At 55.0% G+C, this 23,108-nt stretch overlaps 1 protein-coding gene across 8 annotated transcripts in view; it reads left to right on the forward strand.

Moving 5' to 3' along the window:
- The window catches only part of SLC22A23 (solute carrier family 22 member 23), a 129,418-nt gene that overhangs the window by 78,834 nt on the left and 27,476 nt on the right, over positions 1–23,108 (forward strand). For 7 of the 8 annotated variants that reach the window (XM_086370432.1, XM_086370429.1, XM_086370430.1 and 4 more), the window contains one exon: positions 18,035–18,203. In XM_086370432.1, the coding sequence (XP_086226558.1) occupies positions 18,035–18,203 (169 nt within the window). Of the gene's footprint in view, positions 1–15,196; positions 15,288–18,034; positions 18,204–23,108 lie in introns of those variants that run through there. The other variant, XM_086370437.1, reaches the window with a different exon arrangement.

Here is a 23,108-nt window from a genome sequence, read left to right on the forward strand (position 1 = left end):
CCGGGGAGTGTGGTGTGGGCCCACACAAGGTGTTAGCATCTCGTGCGGACCTGCCTCGTGTCTGGTTTTTCGTGCTGCTGTGACCGTCTCCTCCAGGCTGGCTTGTCTGCTTAAAGAGGAGCCTCCGGGATGCCCACAGTGGGCGATCTATAAGCTTGGGTTTCTGGTGTATCCCCGTGTCGATGAACCAGCCTTTGAAGGTGTCGTTTCTCATCTAAGAGATGGGCATGACACCTGATATCCTTATTTATAGGGTTTACTGAGGCCTTACGAGGTCATGAGTCTAAAAACGCTCCAAAGGGCCCGGGTGTAACTGTGTGTCCTCCTCTGTTGACATCACGGGCCCGATTCCAACAGCCGGCAGTCCAGGCCAGCAGTCCTCACTGCCCAGCGGAGGACAGAGTCATCAGCTACAACCCAGCTCCACACTGAGGGAGAGACACCCTGCGCGGATGGGGTCCTGGCCAGCAGGTTTGGTTCTAAAATAAACACTCTTCCCCTTGGCTAAGATCTGCCCAGTGAAACGGAGATGCTAACCGAGGGCAGCGTGGCGGCTCAGTTTAGCGTCAGCTGTATTTTCAGCAGCAGATGAGGAAGTAAGAGGTTGCCAAGGTCAGTCCTTGGAGTCCCTTGGAGTCCCTTCCTGAGATGGCCGCTGCTGTCTCCAAGACAGGGGCATGGCCCTTGACCCCGCTGTGGGTCAGCTGGATTTCATGCCCTGCTTTAGGGCTCAGTGCCGTCAGCTGTTGGCTTGCTCACCGTTTCCTTCTAAACGTGCCAGGAGCCTCTGGTCCAACTCCTGAGAACGGGCAGGCACAGGGGAGCCGCTCAGAGGAGCGTGTGGACTTCGATTTCTTTCATCCGTGGTCACTAGAAAACATTCCTGACGTCACCCAGCTATGCCCCGCCCCCCAGACTCAGAGACAAAGAATTATTGTGCAAAGTAGTATATACAGGATGGACGGACAACGCGGTCCCACTGCAGAGCACAGGGGACTATGTGCAAGATCCTGTGGTAAAGCAGAATGGACAGAATAGGAAAAAGGATCAGGTCAGATCAGATCAGGTCAGTCGCTCAGTCGTGTCTGACTCTCTGCGACCCCATGAATCGCAGCACGCCACGCCTCCCTGTCCATCACCAACTCCCGGAGTTCACTCAAACTCATGTCCAGTGAGTCGGTGATGCCATCCAGCCATCTCATCCTCTGTCGTCCCCTTCTCCTCCTGCCCCCAATCCCTCCCAGCATCAGAGTCTTTTCCAATGAGTCAACTCTTCTCATGAGGTGGCCAAAGTACTGGAGTTTCAGCTTCAGCATCATTCCTTCCAAAGAAATCCCAGGGCTGATCTCCTTCAGAATGGAAAAGTATATACGTGTGTGTAACTGAGCCACTCTGTGGTACAGCAGAAACTAACACAACGCTGAGGATCAACTGCACGTCAGTAGAATTGTTTTAAAAAGAACCACCTAGGCCTCCTGCCGCTGGGCTTCGTCCTTCCCACTTGTCTGGACCTCCCGTTGCTCTGTCACCCCATGAATTTCCTTTCATCTCAGCCCATCTGTCCTTGTCCCTAAGCCGTCTCTAGGACACCACGTGGTACTGTGCTGTGTGCCCAGTTGCTTCAGTCGCGTCCGACTCTTTGTGACCCCCCTGGACTGTAGCCCACCAGGCTTCTCTGTCCACGGGATTCTCCGGGCAAGAACGCTGGAGTGGGTTGCTGTGCCCTCCTCCGGGGGATCTTCCTGATCCAGGGATCAAACCTTAGCGACCAAACAACAGCAAATATATTTGCTCTCCTGAACTTCTTTTTTTTCTTTTTGAAAACTCAGCACTGTCTTTGGGAGGTGCCTCCACATAGACAAGGGTGGAAGGGACGAACTAGAGCCGAGTCAGCTTTGACGGTTACGTTTGCTCAGGACTGAACTTGGGCCTTGACTTGAGAAATAGCAAATGGGTGTGGCGGAGGAGGCAGAGAGTGGCCTGCTTCTGTTTCCTCCATGCTGAAATTGAATTTTGGAAGGCACGGGACGGTGCACAGGGCAGCTGGAGACTGAGCCTGCAGCCTGGGAGCGCGGTGATAGGATCGTGGGGTGTGAGGGCCCAGATCACACCCTGTTTTTCACATCACAGGTGTAACCTCGCTGGGGCTCTTCCTACCCTTGGCCCCCTTTCTTTCCGTGGTACAAACAGTGAGAAGGAAAGATGGTCATGTTGCCGAGAATAGGTCACGAGGAATCAGTGAGCAGGAAACTGGGCTTCCTCTTATTTTTTTTTTAAGGTCAAAGGCTTCTTACCAGACACAGTAAGTTCATCTCTTTTCTCTGATACTCTGATTTTCAGCCTGAAGGTGGGAAAGTGATGGTAGCAGAGCCTCTGCTCATCCTCTTTTATTTCTACAGTGGAAAGGTACAGAGATGGAGAAGGCACTGGCGACCCACTCCAGTACTCTTGCCTAGAAACTCCCATGGACGGAGGAGCCTGGTGGGCTGCAGTCCATGGGGTCGCTCAGAGTCGGACACGACTGAGCGACTTCCCTTTCACTTTTCACTTTCATGCATTGGAGAAGGAAATGGCAACCCACTCCAGTGTTCTTGCCTGGAGAGTCCCAGGGACGGGGGAGCCTGGTGGGCTGCCATCTCTGGGGTCGCACAGAGTCGGACACGACTGACGTGACTTAGCAACTTAGCAACAAAGGTGCAGAGATGCTAGTCGGGTTTGGAGGGAGGCCCCTTTTGCTTTGACTGGCGAGGCGGCGGCTGCGCAGGGCGGGTGGAGGATGGGCACCGCAGACAAGGGTGCGGACGCTGGCGCGGCCTACAGGGGGCGCTGTTCTCCTGTCTTGTCGGCTCACGTTTGCCGACTCAGAAGCTTTCCCGCTTCCCATTTGAAAGGATAAGGGGGCATCCAGACACGCGACGCTTTTAGGGGCAGAACTAGAGCTGTAACCTCTGACCCTCAGATCACTGCTCTCCCGTGGGCCCCTCTTCCTGGGAGTTGGCGCAGCTCCCTGCCACGGGAGGACGCGGGCTAACGGAGGTGAGCCGTGATGCTCAGCGGCACGGCCACTTGCCAGGGCGGCTCCCTCCCTGCAGACGTCCGCTGATGACTCGATGGACTGGTGGGAAGTCAGCGGCGGTGCGGAGGACTGAGACCTGGGCGGCCTGTACCCCCCCCCCCTCGCTCCTCTTCTCCCACCGACACTCGTAAGGGGTCGTCTACCAAGGACTTCCCTGGGGGCTCAGACGGTAAGGCGTCTGCCTGCAATGCAGGAGACCTGGGTTCGATCTGCACAGCTCTGCACGCCCGGCCTCAGCCACAGCGGGCCTTTGCAGCCATTCCAATGGCTTGAATGTTAAGAGAAATTTGGTCTAATCAGCCTGGTGTTCCCTCACGTGCAGAAAACGCAGGCTCGTAGTTATAAGTTCTGAAAGGGATGGTTTTTAACACTATCCTTTTCTTCCACCACAAATTAAATGCCCCAATGAGAGAAGAGCATTAAAAATTAAACCGCTCTTGGATGACAAGCTCACTGCCCTTGGAATCCACGGTGAGGGCCCTCCCCACACCCTGCACCCAAGAAACTCCAAGGAATCTGTTCTCATAATAAGAATCACCTCGCTCTTCAAGTGCTCTTACTGGTCATTCTGTTACAAGCGAAAGTGAAACGGAAGTACCCTAACTCTGGGACTTCCCTGCAGTCCACGGGTGAGGGCCCCTCGCGCCCACTGCAGGGGGCGGGTGTGATCCCCGGTGGGGAACTAAGATCCTGCGTGCTGCATGGACCATAAACGCACATGTCTCCTAACTCTGGCACCCCACTTGCCTGATTGACCAGGTGGTCCAGTCTGCGCCTGTCAGAGCTCCGCGGCCCTCAGCAAAGCTTTTCTGTGAAGGACCGGAAGTTCTGTCTTTCCAGTCCGCAGGCCGTTGGTCTGTGCCCTGGTGTGAGAATAACTCAGCCAGGCTGGGAGTGAGCGAGCGTGGCCCTGCGGGACGCTGTTGGCTGACGCAAATTCAAATTCCACATACATTTCTCACGAGAAGCTTTATTCTTCCCGTGACTGTTGGGAGCCCTTTGAAAATGTAGAAACCATGTGTAGTTCATGGACCGAATACAAGCAGGTGGCAGGTGGTAGAAAAGCAGGCAGTGGGCTGGACAGGCCGGGGTCCCAGCTCTCAGAGGCCCCTGGACACGTGCTTCTAAAGCGATCTGAACCCTCCCTGAAGCAGTTACCCTGAGCCCTACCCTTGAAACTGCAGTTTGTAATACTTTAGGGGGTTACCGAGTCCATTTGGGGGACTCCTTCTTGGCATTTTAAAAGGGAAAACATAGAATTTAGTGCAAACACGTAATGTGGCCTAAGTACTATGTCATGAGGGCTTCCTAGGCGGTTTGGTGGTAAAGAGTCCACCTGCCACTGCAGGAGGTTTGGGTTTGATCCTGGTTCAGAAAGACCCCTGGAGAAGGAAGTGGAAACCCACTCCAGTGTTCTTGCCTGGAGAATCCCATGGAGAGAGGAGCCTGGCAGGTTAGAGTCCGTGAGATCACAGAGTCGGACACGACTTAGCGACTAAACGACGACTATGTCGTGAACTTCGTGTGTGCTGGGCGGGTGCTGTCAAGTTCTTGGACAGAATTTTATATCAGCGTGGCCTCCCCACCCCCACCCCCAGACTTTGTGTACCCCAGGAGATGCAAAGACTCTGAATTGGTGGAGCTTTGAGGTCGGAAGCAAGAGGGACCAGGGCGTGTGGTTCCCCTCTTCCCTGCACCCCAGGAATCAGGATACATACATCTGTCTCCTGGGCCATAGCCTGAGAGACAGGAGTAACGAGCACATATTCGTCCTTATAACACTAGGTGGTCTGGGGCGCTGCCTGCTGAACGTGATCCTGCCTTCGCGTTGTGCTCATTTCTGCGTAGCTCCAAGGAGCCCTCTTCGTCTCTCCGCTGTCTCCCCAGACTGAGTGATATTTAAAGCGTTGGTCGGGTATTCACTGTCCTTCGCCAACAGAAACGCAATCCTGCGTGGGAAGAGTAATGATACAGTTTAATCTGATAAAAACAAGTCATGCCAAGTGTGGCTGTTTGCCAGGCCATGAGGAACTGGAGGCGGAGGAAGGAATATTTGGCGCTGTAATGATTCAGGGCCCACGGGGATGCCCTGGGGGTGATCCACAATCTGAAGAAGGTTCCAGAGACCCCAGGGGCCCCGGGGCTCCTCTGGGCCTTCGGCTGTGTGTGCTGGTGGTCGAGTCAGTGGGGCTGAAGTGTCTCCAGGAGGTGTTGGTGGTGACGGGCATGACCGTCACCAAAGGGAGAGACAGCCCCTTAGTTTCCTGCCTTGGACTGGACCGCTGGGGTGGGGCGGGGGAGGGGACGTAGGGCTGGAAAGAGGTCAGGTTCCTGCCGAGCAGCCCTGTGCCTCCTGGCAGTGGAGGGCCAGGGTCTGCGGACTCGAAGGCCTTGGGGCACCCCCGGCCCCATGAGCGGGGCGCTCCTGCTCAGAGCTGCCAGGAGAAAGGCCTGCCGCCAGGCTCCTCTGTTCTCCTGCTCAGATGGTGCCCGACTTGTTTACCCAGAGGGAGAAATGTTTACTTTGCTGAAGAGATAATGGGAGATTAGCTTCCATTTCCAGGGTGGTGCTGGCGGCGGAAATGAGGTGCGGAGGCAAGGGGGCTCGGTCACGTCCTCCCCGGAGCGGAATCTGCATTTCACAGGCATCCCTGGTCCAGGCCTGGCCCCCGGGGACGGCTTGGGGAGGTTGGCCAGAGCTCCCCTTGGGCCGTGTACAGATGAGAGGTCTCAGCCAAATTGTCCCTGTGCAGTCCTCTGGGGCTCTGAGTGAGTGACTGCGGCCGTGGGGAGCACCCAGCTCAGTGTCCAGAATGGGGTGGACACCCTGCGATGGCTGGGTTACTCAGGGCAGGACGGCAGGATGTAGCATCCTGTCCCCAGGGCCCACGTCCATGCGTGCACGCAGAGGTGCACAGAGCCAGGGCCCAGGCGGCGGCCTCGCTGAATGAGGGACCCACGCATCTGGTCCGGGACCCAGGGTGCTCACCACTTGCCGGGCACCATCACAGGCCTCCTTTGAACTTTCAGTAAGGCTTTCACTGGGCTTGTTGACGGGGTCCCCTGGGGCTCTCAGTGAATCTCTCATAGTTTCTTATCTTCACTAAAGAAGGGAAGTGGGAGAGTATGGTAAACATAGAGATTTGACCAAGCCAAGTGTGGGCACACGAGTATCCTCTGTTACTTCTTATACTTTTCACTGTATACTTGAAATATTTCACAATTTAATGACCATCTCTTAAGTTGTCCTCCCCTCCTTCCTACTTACACATTCTTGAGAATGTTGAAATATCCTTATTTCAACACTGACGTCAGATTCTAGATCAGCGCTGTCCAATAGAACATGTGAAATGTGGCTAGCCCAACTCTGACAACTGAGTTTTTTATTTTATTTAACTTTACTTAAATTTTAAAAGTCTTAGTTGGTCATCTTATTGGACATGTGCACTTCTGGAAGGAAAAGCTGTATAAACCAGAATATTCCTCCAGGGCTGTCAGAGACAGGGCCAAACACTCTAATTTGTGTTCTCAGAGAGCCTCAGAGTTTGTTGCTCAGTCCTGTCCAACTCTTTGCAGCCCCATGGACTGTAGCCCACCAGGCTCCTCTGTCCATGGGATTTTCTAGGCAAGAATACTGGAGTGGGTTGCCATGGCCTTCTCCAGGGGATTTTCCCAATCCAGGGATCGAACCTAAATCTCCTACATTTCAGGCAGATTCTTTACCATCTGAGCCACCAGGGAAGCCCGATTTGTATTCTATACCTGAGCAAGAATCCTAACAGTCTTAGGAATTAGTGAACCAAGTGTAAGATTTCCTGAAGGAAGTGACATCCTCGGTGTTTGCGTAGGATGCAGATTCCTCCTCCTGCAGCCTTCTGGCTTCCACTTGTCCTTTTACAAATAAGACGCGCCCTTCCTCCTGGCGTGCGAGAGCTGCCCACTGGCTGGCACTGCTGTTTGACAATTATTAGCGCTTCTCTAGGCCAGACTCCACCCAGTCCCTGAGGTCATCAATCAGTGTCTTTCTGTTTGGAAGCAGATGGACAACTCAGGAGCCAGTGATGGGCCCTTAGACATTTGGCTGGTTGCTGAGTGTTTAATTATGTCTCAGCAAACACAGGAGGGAGCCCTCGTGGATATGTTTAGCTTTTTAAGGGCTAGTCTTGTTAATGGCCCTGGTGATAAATTGGGTGAGTCTTATTGGAAGGAGACAATTGACAGGAAGACAGTGTGTCTAAATGGGATCCGAGTTTGCGTTTGGAGGGTGGCGTTCTTTGCTTTGTTCTCAGAGGACACATCTGCTGTTTAAAATCTAAAGGTCTGGGCTCAAGTTCTAGGTGCTGTAACCCTGGAAGCGTGCTTGGCCACCTGCCTCTTGCCACCCTGTGAAGTGGGAAGGGCTCTTACTTGCAGGAGAGGCGTGTGGTTGGGAACAGAGGTGGCGATGCAGGCCACTGCGTCTGCCCCAGGAGGGTCTAGGAGCTGCCACGGTGGCGAGAGGGTTACTGGGAGACAAAGACGCATGCGAGTTGACAGGTGCGGGAAGAGGTGTTATCTGCACCCCCCTTACTGCCCCAAAGGAGGCTTTTCTAAAAGAATTCAACTTCCATAAATCCCCCTTTATGGGAAGCTTTGAGGGGGGAGGGGGCACATCGGGAAGGATAGCTCCTGTCGCCCGAGATGGGAAACCGCACAGGCAGACTTGCCTAAAGCTGGCCTTACTTCCCAGTAGCTTCTTTCATCTGTGCTTGTGGCGTTCGTTTCTCCCTACTTACTATTCCTTGAAATCCTCACTCTTTCCTCACGTTAAGATGGTGCATAAGCCCCACATTCTGTATAAACCGCAGATGTTTCTGGGAGGTCTGACAGTCGTCTAACTAAAAATGAGCTTCAAGCGTGCCCTCAAAGCTTCACCTTGAAACAGCCTCTTGCCCCATATAAACAGTTGGTGTTCAGTCACTAAGGCATGTCTGACTCTGCAAACCCACGGACTATAGCCCATCAGGCTTCCCTGTCCTTCACTGTCTCCCGGAGCTTACTCAAACTCACATCCATCGAGTCGGTGATGCCATCCAACCATCTCTCCTCTGTCGTCCCCTTCTCCTCCCACCTTCAATCTTTCTCAGCATCAGGGTCTTTTCCAGTGAGTCAGTTCTTTGCATCAGGTGGCCAAAGTATTGGAGCTTCAGCATCAGTGTTTCCAATGAATATTCAGGACTGATTTCCTTTAGGATGGACTGGCTGGATCTCCTTGCAGTAAAAAAATTAGGCTTTTGGAAGAAAATCTTAAACAAATGAAAAAGCTATAACTCGATGGCAGAACTTTCCCAAACTTTCGGTTTCTGTCCTATACCTGACATGCCCTCCCAGCCCGAGAGGAGGGCTGCTCACTGGGACTCTCCTTCCACTGCAGCTCACAGAGGCCCTTGGACGGGTGGGCCTGCCTGGGGCCTGGACACGGGGCTCGCTCTTTACAAAGAGCTGGAACTCGCAGGCACCATATGACCCCTGACTGCACAGCAGGCTGTTTTAAAGGGTATGAAATGGTTAGAACGGGTGTGTGTGTGTGTGTGTGTGTGTGTGTGTGTGTGAGAGAGAGAGAGAGATGAGAAGCCCTGTGCTCACAGACAGCGTGAAAGATGGGGCTCCCAGCCATTCACTGTTGTCCCTGAAGAAGGAACATGGTCTGAAGACGCTGCTCTGTTAAGTAGGATTGCTGACAATCAGGCTCCCCTGGTGGTCCGGTGGTTAAGAATCCGCCTTGCAATGCAGGGGAGATGGGTTCGATCTCTGAGCTGGGAAGACCCCGCCCACTGCAGAGCACCTAGCCCGGGGCTGCTGAAGCCCGCGGGCCCTAGAGCTCACACTCCACGAGAACCCTCGCACCGCAGCTAGAGGGGACCCACACTCTCCGCCGCTGGAGAAAGCCCACAGGCTGCAGCGAGGACCCACTGCCACCAAAAGAGAAACAAAACCTTTTATTAAACTTAAAAAAATTACAAAGAATCTACAGTGCCTCCCCGCTGCCTTTAAAAATACTAAATGTGTCCCTTCCGGGTGGATCCCATCAAACCCACAGACAGGCTCCGGGACCTCTCCTACCCTCCCATCCTGGGGCCGTCCTTTCCCCAAGGCCCATCTGTGTCCACGAGGCCTGCATCTGCTGTGAGAGGTGTCTTTTCTCTTTTCACGTGGGCCCTGGGAAACCTTCCTCACCTTTAAACAATGGATCACTTAGAAAGGCCCTTCCTCGTGCTGCAGGTAGAATTCTCTGCTCTTGAGAAGTTGCCGTTCTTTGAAAAGTCCCCAACTTTCACAAGCGGTAGGAGCTTTTCCAGAGGTTGGTTTGTTTCGAGGTTATCTGGAACTAAGGGGGCGTTTGGGAGCAGCCCCTGCCGCCCCAGGGCTGTTGGGCCACATCCCAGAGTGGCTGCTAGTCGGAGGTGCTGCCCCAGGCGCGGGGGAAGGCGCTGGGAGCCCGCCTCAGTCACCCGGCTGGCCAGCGCATCCTGCGCCTTCACACCGGTAGCATGAGCGTGTTGGGTACCCAGCTCCAGGCCACCAGGCTGGTCTGGAGGGTGGAGAGTCCACCCATGTCCTCGCTTGTTCCCCCCACCGCCACCTGTCCTGGACAACGCTGTTCCCGTTGGGAAGGAGTGGCCAGCAGGCGGACTCGCAGATACAGGCCTGTGTAATCTCAGGCCTACAGACGGAGGCCAGCTTCGGGGCGGGTGTCCCCCAAGGTCCTGAGCTGGAAAAGCTGAGGCTTGGCCCCAGAGGACTGGGGCTGGGGCTTGGGAAGCCGGTGCGCCTGGCGAGGGACGGTCAGCATCTCCCCAGGACCTGGTGCCAGGTCACACGTCAGGGAGAGGAGGGCAGGGGAAGGAACACTGGCTTCATTTTTATAAAACTGGGGCAGGACCCTGGTTGGCAGGAGGCTGACTTGGATTTTAGTTGTGGTGGGAAGGAGGGCCACACAGCCGTCCTGGCACCTTGGGGTGACTGGACAGTCTGTCCCGTGAGCCTTCCGGCCCCTCTGTGGGCGTGCTGGCAGGGCAGGCCTGGGTTGGTGGTGAACGCTGCCCTCCACATCCTGGCTGCAGCTCCTGAAGGCGCTGCCTCGGGTAGCCGATGCCCGCTGGGAGCCATGGGGTGGCAAGGGGGCAGCCGTGACGAGTAGGCTGCCAGCTCCTCTGTGGTCAGGGGTCCTTGCGTCTATAGGACACTCCTGCCCACGTGGGAAGGGGCTCAGCAGACGCTGCAGGCCCTGGCGTACCAGGTCCTGGGCTCCCGTGGAAACGTGCGGCTCCTTCCTTTTGTGGTTTTATGTCCGTGTTTGCTGAGCATCTGCTCAGTGCCGGATGCAGTGCTGGATGTGAAGAGGGGCCAGACGGGAGCGGGCTGGTTGCTCCCAGTCTCTGCAACCTGACTTTCCCTGTGAATGACTCCAGCTGGCTGGCAGCACGCGGCAGACCCAGCCCAGCTGCGTTGCCAGTGACCCAGACAGGGATTTATTTCCTAATTGAATTTAAAGGCCTTTGAACAGAGAGGGCAAGCTGCGATTTGCCACAGGCCCACCCTCACACCGGGCCAGTTTTGCACGTTTCTTACCTGCCTGGCATTTGGCTCCGCCCGCCCTGGTGGGTGTTCTCTGAGTTTCCTTTCATCTGAAATAGGCTGATGGTTGAACTTCTTTGCAACCCCAGGTCTTTTATGCTTCTGCCTGCCTTGCCCTTGGGATACTGGGAGAACTCTTTTCTTCAGTGGGAAAAAAAAATGACATGCATGGCGAGGGGAACAAGAAGCACCCAGTCTCCCCGAGGCCTGCGGGCCAGCTGGTGCTGTGAGCTGCGTGCAGCCTTGGTCTGTGTTATTTTCCGTGCGCCCGGGCTGCAGTGGTGTTGGTTGTTCTTCAGTCGCTAAGTCGTGTCCAACTCTTTGCAACCCCATGGACTGTAGCACAGCAGGCTTCCCTGTCCTTCACCATCTCCTGGAGTTTGCGCAAACTCATGTCCATCGAGTCAGTGATGCCATCAAACCATCGCATCCTCTGTTGCCCCCTTTTCCTCCTGCCTTCATGCCTTCCCAGCATCACGGCCTTTTCCAATGAGCCAGCTATTCACACAGGCGGCCAAAGTATTGGAGCTTCAGCTTCAGCATCAGTCTTTCCAATGGGTATTCAGTGTTGATTTCCTTTAGGATGGACTGGTTGCATCTCCTTGCCGTCCAAGGGATTCTCAAGAGCCTTCTCTAGCACCGCAATTTGAAAGCATCAGTTCTTCGGCACTCAGCCTTCTTTATGATCCAACTCTCACATCTGTACGTGACGACTAGAAAAACCAAGGCTTTAAATAACTGTACAGACTTTTGTCGGCACAGTGATGTCTCTGCTTTTTAGTATGCTCTCCAGGTTTGTCATAGCTTTCTTTCCAAGAAGCAAGTGTCTTTTAATTCCGTGGCTGCAATCACCATCTGCAGTGATTTTGGAGTCCAAGAAAAGAAAATCTGTTTTCACTTTTTCCCCATGTATTTGCCATGAAGTGATGGGACTGGATGCCACAATCTTAGTTTTTTGAATCCTGAGTTTCAAGCCAGCTTTTTCACTCTCCTCTTTCACCCTTAACCAGAGGCTCCTTAGTTCCTCTTTGCTTTCTGCCATTAGAGTGGTATCATTTGCATATCTGAGGTTGTTGATATTTGTCCCAGCAAAATGCTGCAAAGGGGACTGTACTTAATCTCAGGGTTAACATGCGTAAACCTCTCCCTCCAGTGTTCAGAACGCTGGGTTTTCAAGTGTGGTCCCTGAGCCAGCAGCGCCTGCATCACCTGGGAACGTGTTAGAAACACAGTATTGGATATTAAATATATTAAATAAATTCAATAAAGACTTTAAACATGGTCTACATAAAAAAATTGTTTTAAAAATGTAGACATAAGAGAAATGGGAAGGTAAGAAGAAGAGAAAAATAAAGAAGGAAGAACTTGTTTAGAAAGACTACCTTGCTAAGCATTCCTCCCTATTTAGGAAAAATCTGCCAAAGAGCAGAGGACATTCATTGTTACCAGGTATTATACAGCAATGATACTCTGACCTCAGGTTGAGGTATCTTTACCGTAAACCCAACCCGCTAATTTCCTGATTGCTTGTCAAGCTCATAAAGGAACAAAGCCAACAATGCTGATGAAGAGAAATAAAAGCTGGGTGATCCTCCCGGGGAGCTGTGTGCCACTGATGTGGGGCAGGGTTGGACCCATTAACTTAGGACTCCTCTCTTCGGCCACATTCCTCTGAGGTGCCAAATCTGACGCCTCTGGGGCCTCTGTTTGCTTGGATGTCTCGTCTAATTATGGAAACACGATTGGTCCACAAGTGTGGCTTCGACCCATGGAATGGATGGTGTGAAACAGCGTGAGCATTGAGGATATCACTTTGGAACCGGCAGCTGGAAGCCTGGGTGGTGGTTCCTGATCTCTGTTCTGGATGTGAAAATCACCCATCCCGTTTCTGCTTCTTCACTCAGCTTGAAAACACTCAGCAGGCCCGAAACGCCAGGATTTCAATGCACTCGAGCCTGTTTTGCTGTTTCAGGTCACTTCTCTTCTTGGGTTATTTTCCTCTTATTAAAGAACTGGTGGCACGGTGTTCACTGAAATGCTTACGCGTGTACGCTGAACGGCAGCCACTGGTTTTAAACAGAAACGTTCCCTGAGCAGAACACTAGTGAACACTTAAATCCTTCTCCCTCCTTTGGAGTAATTATAATGTTCATTCAAAGAAGCATAAGGTGGTGGAAAGAACCCTCGACCTGGGAAGGACACTGGGCTCTGTGGCTCATGCCTCGCAGCCGGCTTTGCGGCGGTGTCTCCTGCACGTGATCAGCGTGTGGCTCTGTGAGCCTCGTGAGATCCCGCATGAGACCGGCTTCTGCGGGTTGACTGGCGCGTCTCAGCCCCCGTGACCCTGACAGGCTCCGTCGCGGGACTCTAAGACGCGGGGAGCGCAGGCATTCCCGCTGGGCCCTCCAGGAAGAGCCCGCCCTGCCGTCCTCACGTGACAGACGCCCGAGCCCCGGCCGGCTCCTTCCCAGGCTCTGGGCCAGGGCCGTGGGCATCTTCAGGTGGGCCCAGCCCCAGGAGCTGAGATCCTGGCAGGTCCCACTGAGAGGCCAGAGCCACCAGGGGCTCTGCTTGGAGGCTCCCTGCGGCCCAGAGCAGGGGCGGACACACAGGGGCAGGGGACACGTGGCTTCAGTTCCTGCTTTGTTCCCTCTTTACTATGTGATCCTGGACAAGCCGCTTCATCACCCTGGGCTTTAGGGTCCTTGTGTAAAGTGAAAGTCACTCAGTCGTGCCTTATCTTTGCGACCCCATGGACTATACAGTCCACGGAATTCTCCAGGCCAGCATACTGGAGTGGGTAGCCTATCCCTTCTCCAGCAGATCTTCCCAACCCAGGGATAGAAAAACGATTATTAAAAACAGCACTTACACTAGTTTATGCTGAGTCACAATATGACTCTTTGTGACCCCATGAACTGTAGCCCTCCAGACTCCTCTGTCCATGGGATTCTCCAGGCAAGAATACTGGAGAGGGTTGCCATTTCCTTCTCCAGGGGATCTTCCTGACCCGGGGATCAAACCCACATCTCTTACATCTTCTGCGTTGGCAGGAGGGTTCTTTACCACTAGCACCAGCTGGGAAGCCCACTTACACTAGATCTCAATATAAAGTAAAAAGTTTTTTAAAAAATAAACTTCATTCGTAATATTACACTAGGAATGTATGTTATAAATGACTTAGTTTCATATTGTCTGTCATTGAATATTTGATGAGAGTCCAAATAGTGAACACTTAATTGAATTTAAGGAACAAATCATTGTGTACTGACTATAACAATTTTGTGGCTTGATAAAAATAATTTACTTAATTCCTATCTTTTAAACAACAGTGTCTGTAAGATACTGTGCTGGACACCATAAAATTGACAAACCAGATGTTCTTCTGAAAAACAGAACAAAATCAGTACCTCCATCAGAGAGTTGAGTAGATCGAGTGAGTTTAATACCTGAAAAATGCCCGCCTACGCATTCAGCCCCAGGGAGGGGGAGCCTGCCTCAGCCCAGCGCTGAAGATCCTGCGGCCTGGCGGGTGAGCTGTGTGGTTCTTCTGCATATGAGCATTAAACGTCTGCGTCAGCGCGTCTGGCAGACACTGGAACGTGATTTGTAGGAAATATTGATGTTTCTATATTTTTTATTTTCTTTTCCTCTAAATGGAGGCAGTTTTAACCATTCCACTGGGTTGGCAGGTCCTAAATTGAGAGGAAAAGGAAGTTTTCCGGGGGCAGGGAAGATAATCGCAGCCTTCTGCGCTTACGCCCTCGAGTGCTATTTGAGTCCCCATGACTGGCGATTTCGGACGCTCCTGCTATAATAAGGAATTCCACAATGACATGTGGCAAGTCTGTCTTTCGCGGCTCTGGGGGCCCCGTGTCCTCAGCCGGGATGGTAATTAGTGAGTGGCGTGTCCCCTTCCGGGCCAGCACGGTGAGCGGCAGGAAGCAGGGGAGAGGAGAGAGGCCCGCAGGTGTCGGGGGGCAGCGGCCAGAGAGCGACACCCCTTGCGCGGGGAGGAGCCCAGCTCCAGAGGGGCAGCAGCACCCCAAGGCTGGGGGCCAGGCGAGGGGCCGGGGCCGCTCCCTGGGCCGCCGTCCTCCTCCTCTGGGTGGCTGGTAAGAGGCAGCTGGAGGACGGGGCGCAGGGTGGAGGACGCGCGTCTGCACGCGTGGCCTCTGAGCGGCTGCACCAGGCCCTTGGCCGGCTCGCCCCTCCGTGGGTGCGGCCGAGCGCTCCACAGTGCCCTGTGCTTTGACGGACTTCTCGTTCCATGCCCGGTCTGAGCCTGCGGTCTGCAGGGACGACAGCCTGGTGCGGCAGCTAGACGTGCGTCACTGTGCGGCTGACACATGTCACCGACTTCGTGGGCCAGGAGGGGGGTAGCACGGAGAAGCCCGGCGACTTCGCGCCGCCGTGGGCTGTATGGGCCCCGCCTCCCCTGCCGGCCCCCCCCCCCCCCCCCGCCTCCTCCTCCTGCGCAGGCGCGCTCCTGCGTTACTGCCGACCCCCGCCCGGAAAAACCCGAAGATTCATTCCAGAGAAGCCGGGAACACTGCGTGATCTCAGGAAAACGTCGACCCCCTGCCTTCCTGCAGTAAGTGCACAGGAAGTCTATTTACAATATATTTAAGAGAGAATGAGGGTCCGGGGCGCCCGTATGCAGCCCTGGGCCCGGCCTCTCTCGGGAGAACCGTCCACCGGAACCCCACTGGCTGCGGGGACTCGGGGACTCACGCTCTGCAGAACGCCTTCCTCTCCTCACCTCAGAAAAGCTGATTTCTCATCGTCCAAAAGGAACATGTGATTAATGGCAAACCCGAAGTGCCTGCGGTTCTTTGATAATTGCTTTTTTAAAAAACATCTTTACAGCCACGCTTCAGAGCAGAGTTACTTTCAGGCAGTTTGGAAGCAGTCCTGGTGAGTCAAGGCAGAAGGTCGTTGTCTGCAGGTGTCATCCGCGTGTCCTTACATCAGATCGCTGTGTTTTTCCACTGCCCCAGCAGGAAGGTTAAAATACCATGGACCTGCTGGGATGCTCTACGTTTTGCTACCTGGGAGAAAGTAAAACCTCTGCTAGCGTTCGTAGCAAACAGCAGCCCTGGAGAGGTCCGGAAATTATGTTACTTATTCAGCTCTCGTCGATGTGTGTCTGGGAGGCAAAAACATTTCTCCCGCTGGGGGTGATGCTTAACGGTTTGGGGGAAACGGTGAGCCATCGCCTCTCCCTGAGGCATCTGGGGATCTAGTTAAAGTGCAGACGTGCTCCTGCGGGTCTGGGCGGAGCCCGAGGCTCTGTGTCTCTAAGGAGCTCCCAGGTGGCGCTGCTGCTTCCGGCCCAGGTGGCCAGGAGTTAGAGACCCTCGGGCCACTGGGAGAGTAAGGAGAGACCCTCTAGAAGGCACACCCTGGCAGTGCAGCCCTAATAGAGGAGCCGGCTGCAGCGAGGGGAGAGGGCGGAGGCAGACTGTGGACTCACACACGTGGAGGGGCAAACCGCCTTTGTGATCCACAAACCTCGACCCAGCTTCGGGTCGTTACCTGTGACCCTGGGTGTGTCAGTGAGTGATGCAGATTAGTATGTGGGACCAGACGTCCCCAGGTGATCCGGGGGAACCACGGCAGCTGCAGATGTTTGCTTACTGCATGGTGAAATTAAAGAGCCAGGCAGGGAAGGGGAAAACTGCCAGCCGTGTGCAGGGCCCCAGGACGTGAAGCCGTGGTTACCTCTCTGGCTTTGTTTGTAGGTTCCCCGGGTGGCCAGGTGCTCAATTTTCTCATCTGGCCTGAGCCAGTGCTGAGCCTCAGAGCATCACACTTGCCCTGGCTGATGCTGAGTTCTGGTTCCCATAGCAACACATCCTCTGCTCCTGCTTAGTACATGAAAACTGGAACTTGCCACTTACTGTCAGTCCTTTCTAAAAGACCCTGATCTCTTTCTTATTTTTAAGCACAGAAATGCCAGATCTGGGGTGAATACCCAAGCCATGCTAAGAAGTAATCCTTTACTGAACCTGACCCTGGCACTGAAAGTTACGGCATCACAGTAAACGGCCAGGAGAGGGCTGTTTGGTCCCGTTTTCTTCATTAAATGGCAAAGGATCTTTATCAGCAGGGCCAGGTTTCTCTCACCCACGGACAGCTGTGAGGGTGACCTGTTTGTGGCAGGGCAGAGGTAGAGACTCTGACGACTCTGGTTTCTTCTGTGTGTGAGCTGGTGGAGGTGTTGGCTGGCATACCGCGTGACCCTTGTTAGCGCCGATTCCATCCTTGTGACCGAATGTGATTCTCCTGTTCCCCCCTCATCTGCTTCCCTTCTTGCTACGTTTTTACTTCTGACCTCTGCTCTGAGCTCTGGACAACCGGCAGGGGGGTCTGTAGCCACTGACCCACCATCTGGGGACACAGGCATGAGAAGGAGTATCTCCTGAGGGTCTTTCTTCTGCTTTTTTAAAAATTCATTTTAACGACACTTTTTTTAAAAAAAATAAAAGCAAACTTTAGGGAATCCTGCAAATTGTTGACGAAGAATAGCAAACAGACTACATGCTCTATAGGGGCAACATGTATGAAACCCAGCTGCGTGTTCTAGTATTGGGGACTTTTATTACAGGAGTTCATGCAGTGGGTGGACACCGGCTGTCCCTTGGATGCTACAGTTCAAGGTTTGGGGACCATCTTCTTTACTCAAGGTCAGATTAAGAGCATAGATTCTTGTAAACAGGAGGGACTGTGATGACCTTGACATTTATTGAAGGCAGACACTGTGTTTTTGGAGCTTCACAGGTGAATCAGACCTGCCCCTGCTGGCAGAGCCGGCATCTGAGAGGGCTGCGTGGGAAGCCCAGGGCGGGGGGCGGGGGGGCAGTGGAGTTCCAAGGGCGGTGGGGAGCGGGGGGCTTCAGTGAGTTTTACCCTTAGGAGATGCAATCTGCTTCATGGTCTGCTTCCTGTCTGGTTCAGAAGAAAGGCTGGATGTGACTGATCTGACTTGGGCTCACCTGGGAGCAGGTTGCCTGGAACTCAGGGTCCAGGGGGGCGGTGAAGGGGGGGCCTGGAGGACTTCCTGCGCCCTGAGCGGAGGTGGGGAGGGTGCAGGGCAGAGGCAGAGGAAGGGCAGCAGAGGGCCTGGGGGCTGCGAGTGAAGTCACGCTCCGTCTTGTCCGAAGCAGCGTCTCCTATCCTGGCCGCTCTCCGTCCCTGTGTTCTTCTGCCAAGACTTGCCCTGCGACCCTTCACGCTGGGGACCCAAGCTCATCCAGCTGTTAAAAAACAAGCATCTCGGCCGGAAAGGGGACAGGCGGGCTGGGCGCTCACAGCTCTCTCGTCCCTTCTGTGTTCCAGGAATAGAGCTGTGCCCCCCGGGGAAGCGATTCATGATCACGATGGTGGCGAGCCTCGTGGCCACGGCGGGGCAGCTCCTCATGCCGGGGCTGGCCGCCCTGTGCCGGGACTGGCAGGTGCTGCAGGCGTTCATCATCTGCCCCTTCCTGCTCACGCTGCTGTACTGGTCGTGAGTACCCACCCCGCCCGCCTTGGCCCCAGACAGCCCCCAGGTTCAGCCCGTGGCTCCTAATGAGGGAGTTTCTCTCTTTTTTTAAAAACTTCCTCTTCTAAATGTTTCACCTTGCAAAACATTCTAACATACACGAACGTAGACGGAGGAGCAGGACAGGCCCCGGGCGCCCCCTCTGTCCCCATCATCTGGCTGGGCTCCCCCAATGCCGGACATTCTGACATAGCTTTCCCGAATGGGCTTCCGAAGGGCAGGGTCCCATGTTGGAAGGAGGAAACCTGTTTGACGATGTTCAGGAGAGGTTTGGCAGAGCCCCTCCCTGTCTCCTCTGGGTGAGGGTTGGGCAGACTCCGGCCCGCTGTCCGTGTCTGTAAATAAAGTTTTATTGGAACACGGCCATGTTCACGTGTTTCCACCTCTGTCATCCATGACCGCTCTCATGCCATGCTGTCACAGTTGAGCAGGTAAGACCAAGACGATGTGGCAAAGTCCGGAACATTTACTCTCTGGTGTCTTGCAGGGGTTTGACCACCCCTTGTCCTGGAGGAGTCCACTAGGGCTTTTAGAACCGCATGTAACTTTTAGTGTTTGGCTTGCTGATTTTAGGGGAAAAAAGCAAGTGAACACACTGGCCTGGGGGTATGACCTGTCAACTAGAGGCTTTTAAACTCCTCAGGGGATTAATGTTTAGCCAAAGTTGAAAAACCACCGCCCTTCGATAGAAGTGTTTACACAGAAAATGAGCGTTGTACCCGTTCCGGAAAAGCCTTTTTCCTCTCTTTCCTTCCCTCCCATCCCACTTACGTGCCAAACTCCACCCCCGCCCTAGCCCCGAGTATGAGACACCAGAGAGGTTTTTACCACCAGCTCTGCTGTATTCCTGTTATTTAGTTACTAATGAAAACCAGTTTCTGGCCAGAAGTCAATTGTGTCTTTGCTTTAAGTGTTCACTGTGGCCGAGACAGGTATTAATCGGGCCTCCTTTCCTAAGCCGCCAGAGAGGGGAAGAAAGCGGCCGACTTTCAGCTCAGTAGGCTGGCCCATCTTCACCTGCCAGTGGAGCCCCCGGCAGAGTGGTCGTGTGGCCTGGACTCAGGTGGCCTTCCTCAAGAGCCGGGTTCCCGCTCAGGGTGTCCGCAGAGTCGGGCAGCAGTGGGGAGGAGGCCAGATGAGGTAAGGGCCACCCTCCAGGAGGCCGCCCTCGGGCCAAGGCCAGCCTCCCCGGCCGGCCCAGGGCTGGACGGCTCCGCTCCCGCAGGAGCCCGCATGTCTCAGGACATCCTGCTCTTTCCAGCAGGGCTGTAAGAGGCAAAGAAAGAAACCGTTCCCCAAGGCAGGATGGAGTGGGCAGCCCTTCCTTTTTTCACCTAAGGAGGCCTTTCCTGGTCACTCTCTTGCTGTGCCCAGGGTTGGCTTCACTTGGCTTGGAATTCCAGGACACTTCCTTACTTAACACTTGCTCGCATCTCATTTGTGCCAACACAGACGGCAAGCCCTGTACAAACAGTAGGTGGGTCAGGCTGGGCATTTCATGGCCCCATTGTACGAAGGCAAAACTGAGGACACCCGCGGGCCCTCGAGCCAAGGGCTGTGCTGTCTACTGCCCTCAGCCTCGGTGCCTCATCCCTGACCTCCCCACCGCTGAGAGGAGCCCGCCGCCCCGCACGTCCACCCTGCAGTCAGGAACACCCCGCCCCCCACCCCCATTGGAGTCTTCCCTGCCTCCACAGCTCCCAGGGGCAGTGGTGCTATCTGCCACCCCCGGGGGGCTGGAGGCCTGGGCATCCACACGGCCTCTTGGAGACTCAGACGCCTGTGAGGACAGGCAGCGGCGTCTCCATCAGCGCCAGGCTCCGAGGCTCCGCCCAGGCTCTGCTCCCACCTGTCGCAGGTAGGAGGGCGCCTGATGGGGAGAAGTGGCCCGGAGGGGTTTCCTGGAGCGGGTCTGGGGGCCCGGCTCCCGTGCCAAGTGCTAGAGGATTTATCTTATTTTTTATTTTCAATTTTAAAAATACATCAAGATTTAATGACAGGCAAGGTTAAAAAAAATTCGTTTATGTGAATACATTATAAAACCTAAAGATGTTCTTTGAAACACACAAATGTAAAAACAAAACTTGATGGTGAAAAGGGCACCCGGGGTGCTTTGATAAGTGAGGAGCGTGTGTGGACAGACAGATGGGCGGCGTCCGGACACACGGACGCCGTGTGGTTCCCGCCCGGGCGCCCCAGCTTTGAGGTGGACCCGCTCCACCCCAGTCAGCTGCTCTCGTCGACGTCGGGACCCCCGAGGCACCTGGCGCGCGTCTGGCCTGAGCAGCGCTGGCACATCGCAGCTGCTGCTGCTGCTGTTGGCACACCCCCTTCCAGGGGTGCAGGCCTGCAGGCGTGGGGGGCCAGTCGAGGGAACCGCGGTCCGCCCTGCCCACAGCCCTCCGCAGCTCCAGGGGCATCACTGGCTTTTAAAGGCCACTGAAGTGCCCCCTCTTTTTTGTCTCCTGATGAGCACCCTTCCACCCTCTGCTGCAGGAGGAGCTTCCTCACTCCCGAAGCATGAACTGCCCTCGGGAGGGCAGGAGCTGAAGCCAGCCAGCACGCCCGGCTGTTGGTGACAAAAATATTGAAAGTCACTCTAATTTAAGAACCAGTATTTATATGCGGTCTGGGTGCCTGGCAGCGTGCCTGGTGCTTTGGAGCAACTCTGAGGAGCAGGTGTGTGAACAGAGGCCGTAAACCAGAGTCCATCCTAAAGGAAATCCACTGAATATTCATTGGAAGGACTGATGCTGAAGCTGAACCTCCAAAACTCTGGCCACCTGATGCGAAGAGCCAACTCATTGGAAAAGACCCTGATGCTGGGACAGATTGAAGGCAGGAGGAGAAGGGGACGACAGAAGATGAGATGGTTGGATGGCATCACTGACTCAGTGGACATGGGTTTGAGTAAACTCCGGGAGATGGTGAAGGACAGGAAAGCCTGACATGCTGTAGTCCATGGGGTCGCAGAGTCGGACACAACTGAGTGACTGAACAACAACAAAAGCAGAGCACACGATACAGAATCCCCGGAACTCGGGGTGAGCGTGGCGCACGGAGGCGAGTGTAGATGAAGGTCTGGTCCAGATGGAGGCTGGGAGCTTCCAGACACACCCTAGGTAAGAGGCTGCTTCAACTGATGACGGACACAGTGTTGATCCAGGGCAGGAAAGAGGGTACCGGGGCCCGCGCCCGGGACAGCATTCAAGCAGGAGTGACACAGGCCGCCGCAGGGCATCTGAGCCAGAAAGGGGCCCAGGGCTCTAGGTGAGCCCCCGCCCGGGGCTGAGGTCTCACGCCCTGTCTGCACTTAGAACTGAGGCCCCAGGAGGAAACCGGCCCTCGGAGCGTCAGTGATGACAGGACTGGAGGGTCTCCACGCCAGCAGGGCCTCACTCAGCTCCACACCTGGCTGACTGCCCCGGGCCCTGGGCAGGGAGGATTCACCCTTGAGACGCTGGCACCTGGAAATTTGCAGTACACGGACCGGAGTGTTCCTCCAAATTCCTATCGCTGTCCATGGCTGGAAGCTGATGGAGAAACCACAGACGCTCACTGGACTCTCGGGGTCAGACATGAAAGTCCCACGGGGAGTCGCTGGATCCAAGACCCACGTGGAAGGAGAGTCTCACCAAGGGGACCCATCACCGAGGCCAGACAGTACACATCAGGGAGTCTGTGTCTCGGGAAGTCCGTGAAACAGAGCACACCGACCAAGAAGTGAATTCACCTCCTGTGCTAACCGGTCGCCCTTCCCTGCACCGAACGCAGTTCCAGGCACGAGGGCCTCTGAGTACAGCCTGTGCTCATGGATGTTGGGGGGTGAGGAGGGCCATGGCCCGAGCCAGTGATGCGCTTTCCAAAAAGCAGCATGAGGAGAAATGGGACAAAGCCACGGGAAGGAGGAGCTCGGGGTAGCCTGTCTGAGGAAATGGGCCTTGCTGAGATTAAGTGATCAGAAAGAGGAGATCGGACCAGGTTCTGGGTGGAGACGTGGTCCCGGCAGATGAGAGCTGGGCAGAAGCTGGCTGCATGTGGCTGGCCAGGCTGCAGCCTCTGAGCGTGTGGGTTGTGTGACCAGAGTCTGGGCGCTGAGCATGCTCCAGAGGGCGGCTGTATTCGGGGGTCCAGGTGTGCGCTCGCTGAGCACGTTGGGGAGAGTGTGGGCTACACGATCAGGAAGGTGTGCACAGAAGACGTGGCCTTGGCTGGCCTGGGGGGTCTCCCTGCGGAGAGTGACCCGGGACCGAGGAGGTGCTGGCGAAAGCTGGCTGTGCGGCATCTCTGCCTGCAGGGCTCGGGGGAGACCCAGGAGGAAGGGTTCCCAGAGACGGTGCAGATGCTCTGTCACGCTCCCGGAATGTCGCTGCTCGCTGTCGCCCCCTGAGGAGCATCTCTGCGGGAGCCGAGCCCCGGGATGGTTTGTGAGCAGGAGCACGGGCACGTCCGTCTGCCTCGGGCCCGGCATGTGCCGGGGGCGCTGTGTGTGTCCGTCACTCAGTCGTGTCCCACTCTCTGCGACCCCGTGGACTGTAGCCCGCCAGGCTCCTCTGTCCACAGCATTCTCCAGGCAAGAAGACTGGGGTGGGCTGCCATTTCCTTCTCCAGGGGATCTTCCCAATCCAGGGATTGAACCCGAGTCTCTTGCATCTCCTGCATTGGCGAGTGGATTCTTTACCACTAGCGCAGCAATTCAGCGAGGTCCCCGGGGAGGCCTCTGCTGAGACAGCGCACCCACGCTTCTTCAGGGAGTATCTGCCAGGTGTTGGGCCCACTGTCCACACACACACACACACACACACACACACACACACACTCCCGCCTCGTGGAGAAGCAGCTTTTCAGGGAGGGGAGCCTCGGGTGCCT

The sequence above is a fragment of the Bos grunniens genome, chromosome 23, assembly GCF_055505025.1.
Source record: "Bos grunniens cultivar Pamir isolate PY7600 chromosome 23, Bosgru_T2T1.0, whole genome shotgun sequence".
Classification (NCBI taxonomy): Eukaryota; Metazoa; Chordata; class Mammalia; order Artiodactyla; family Bovidae; genus Bos; species Bos grunniens.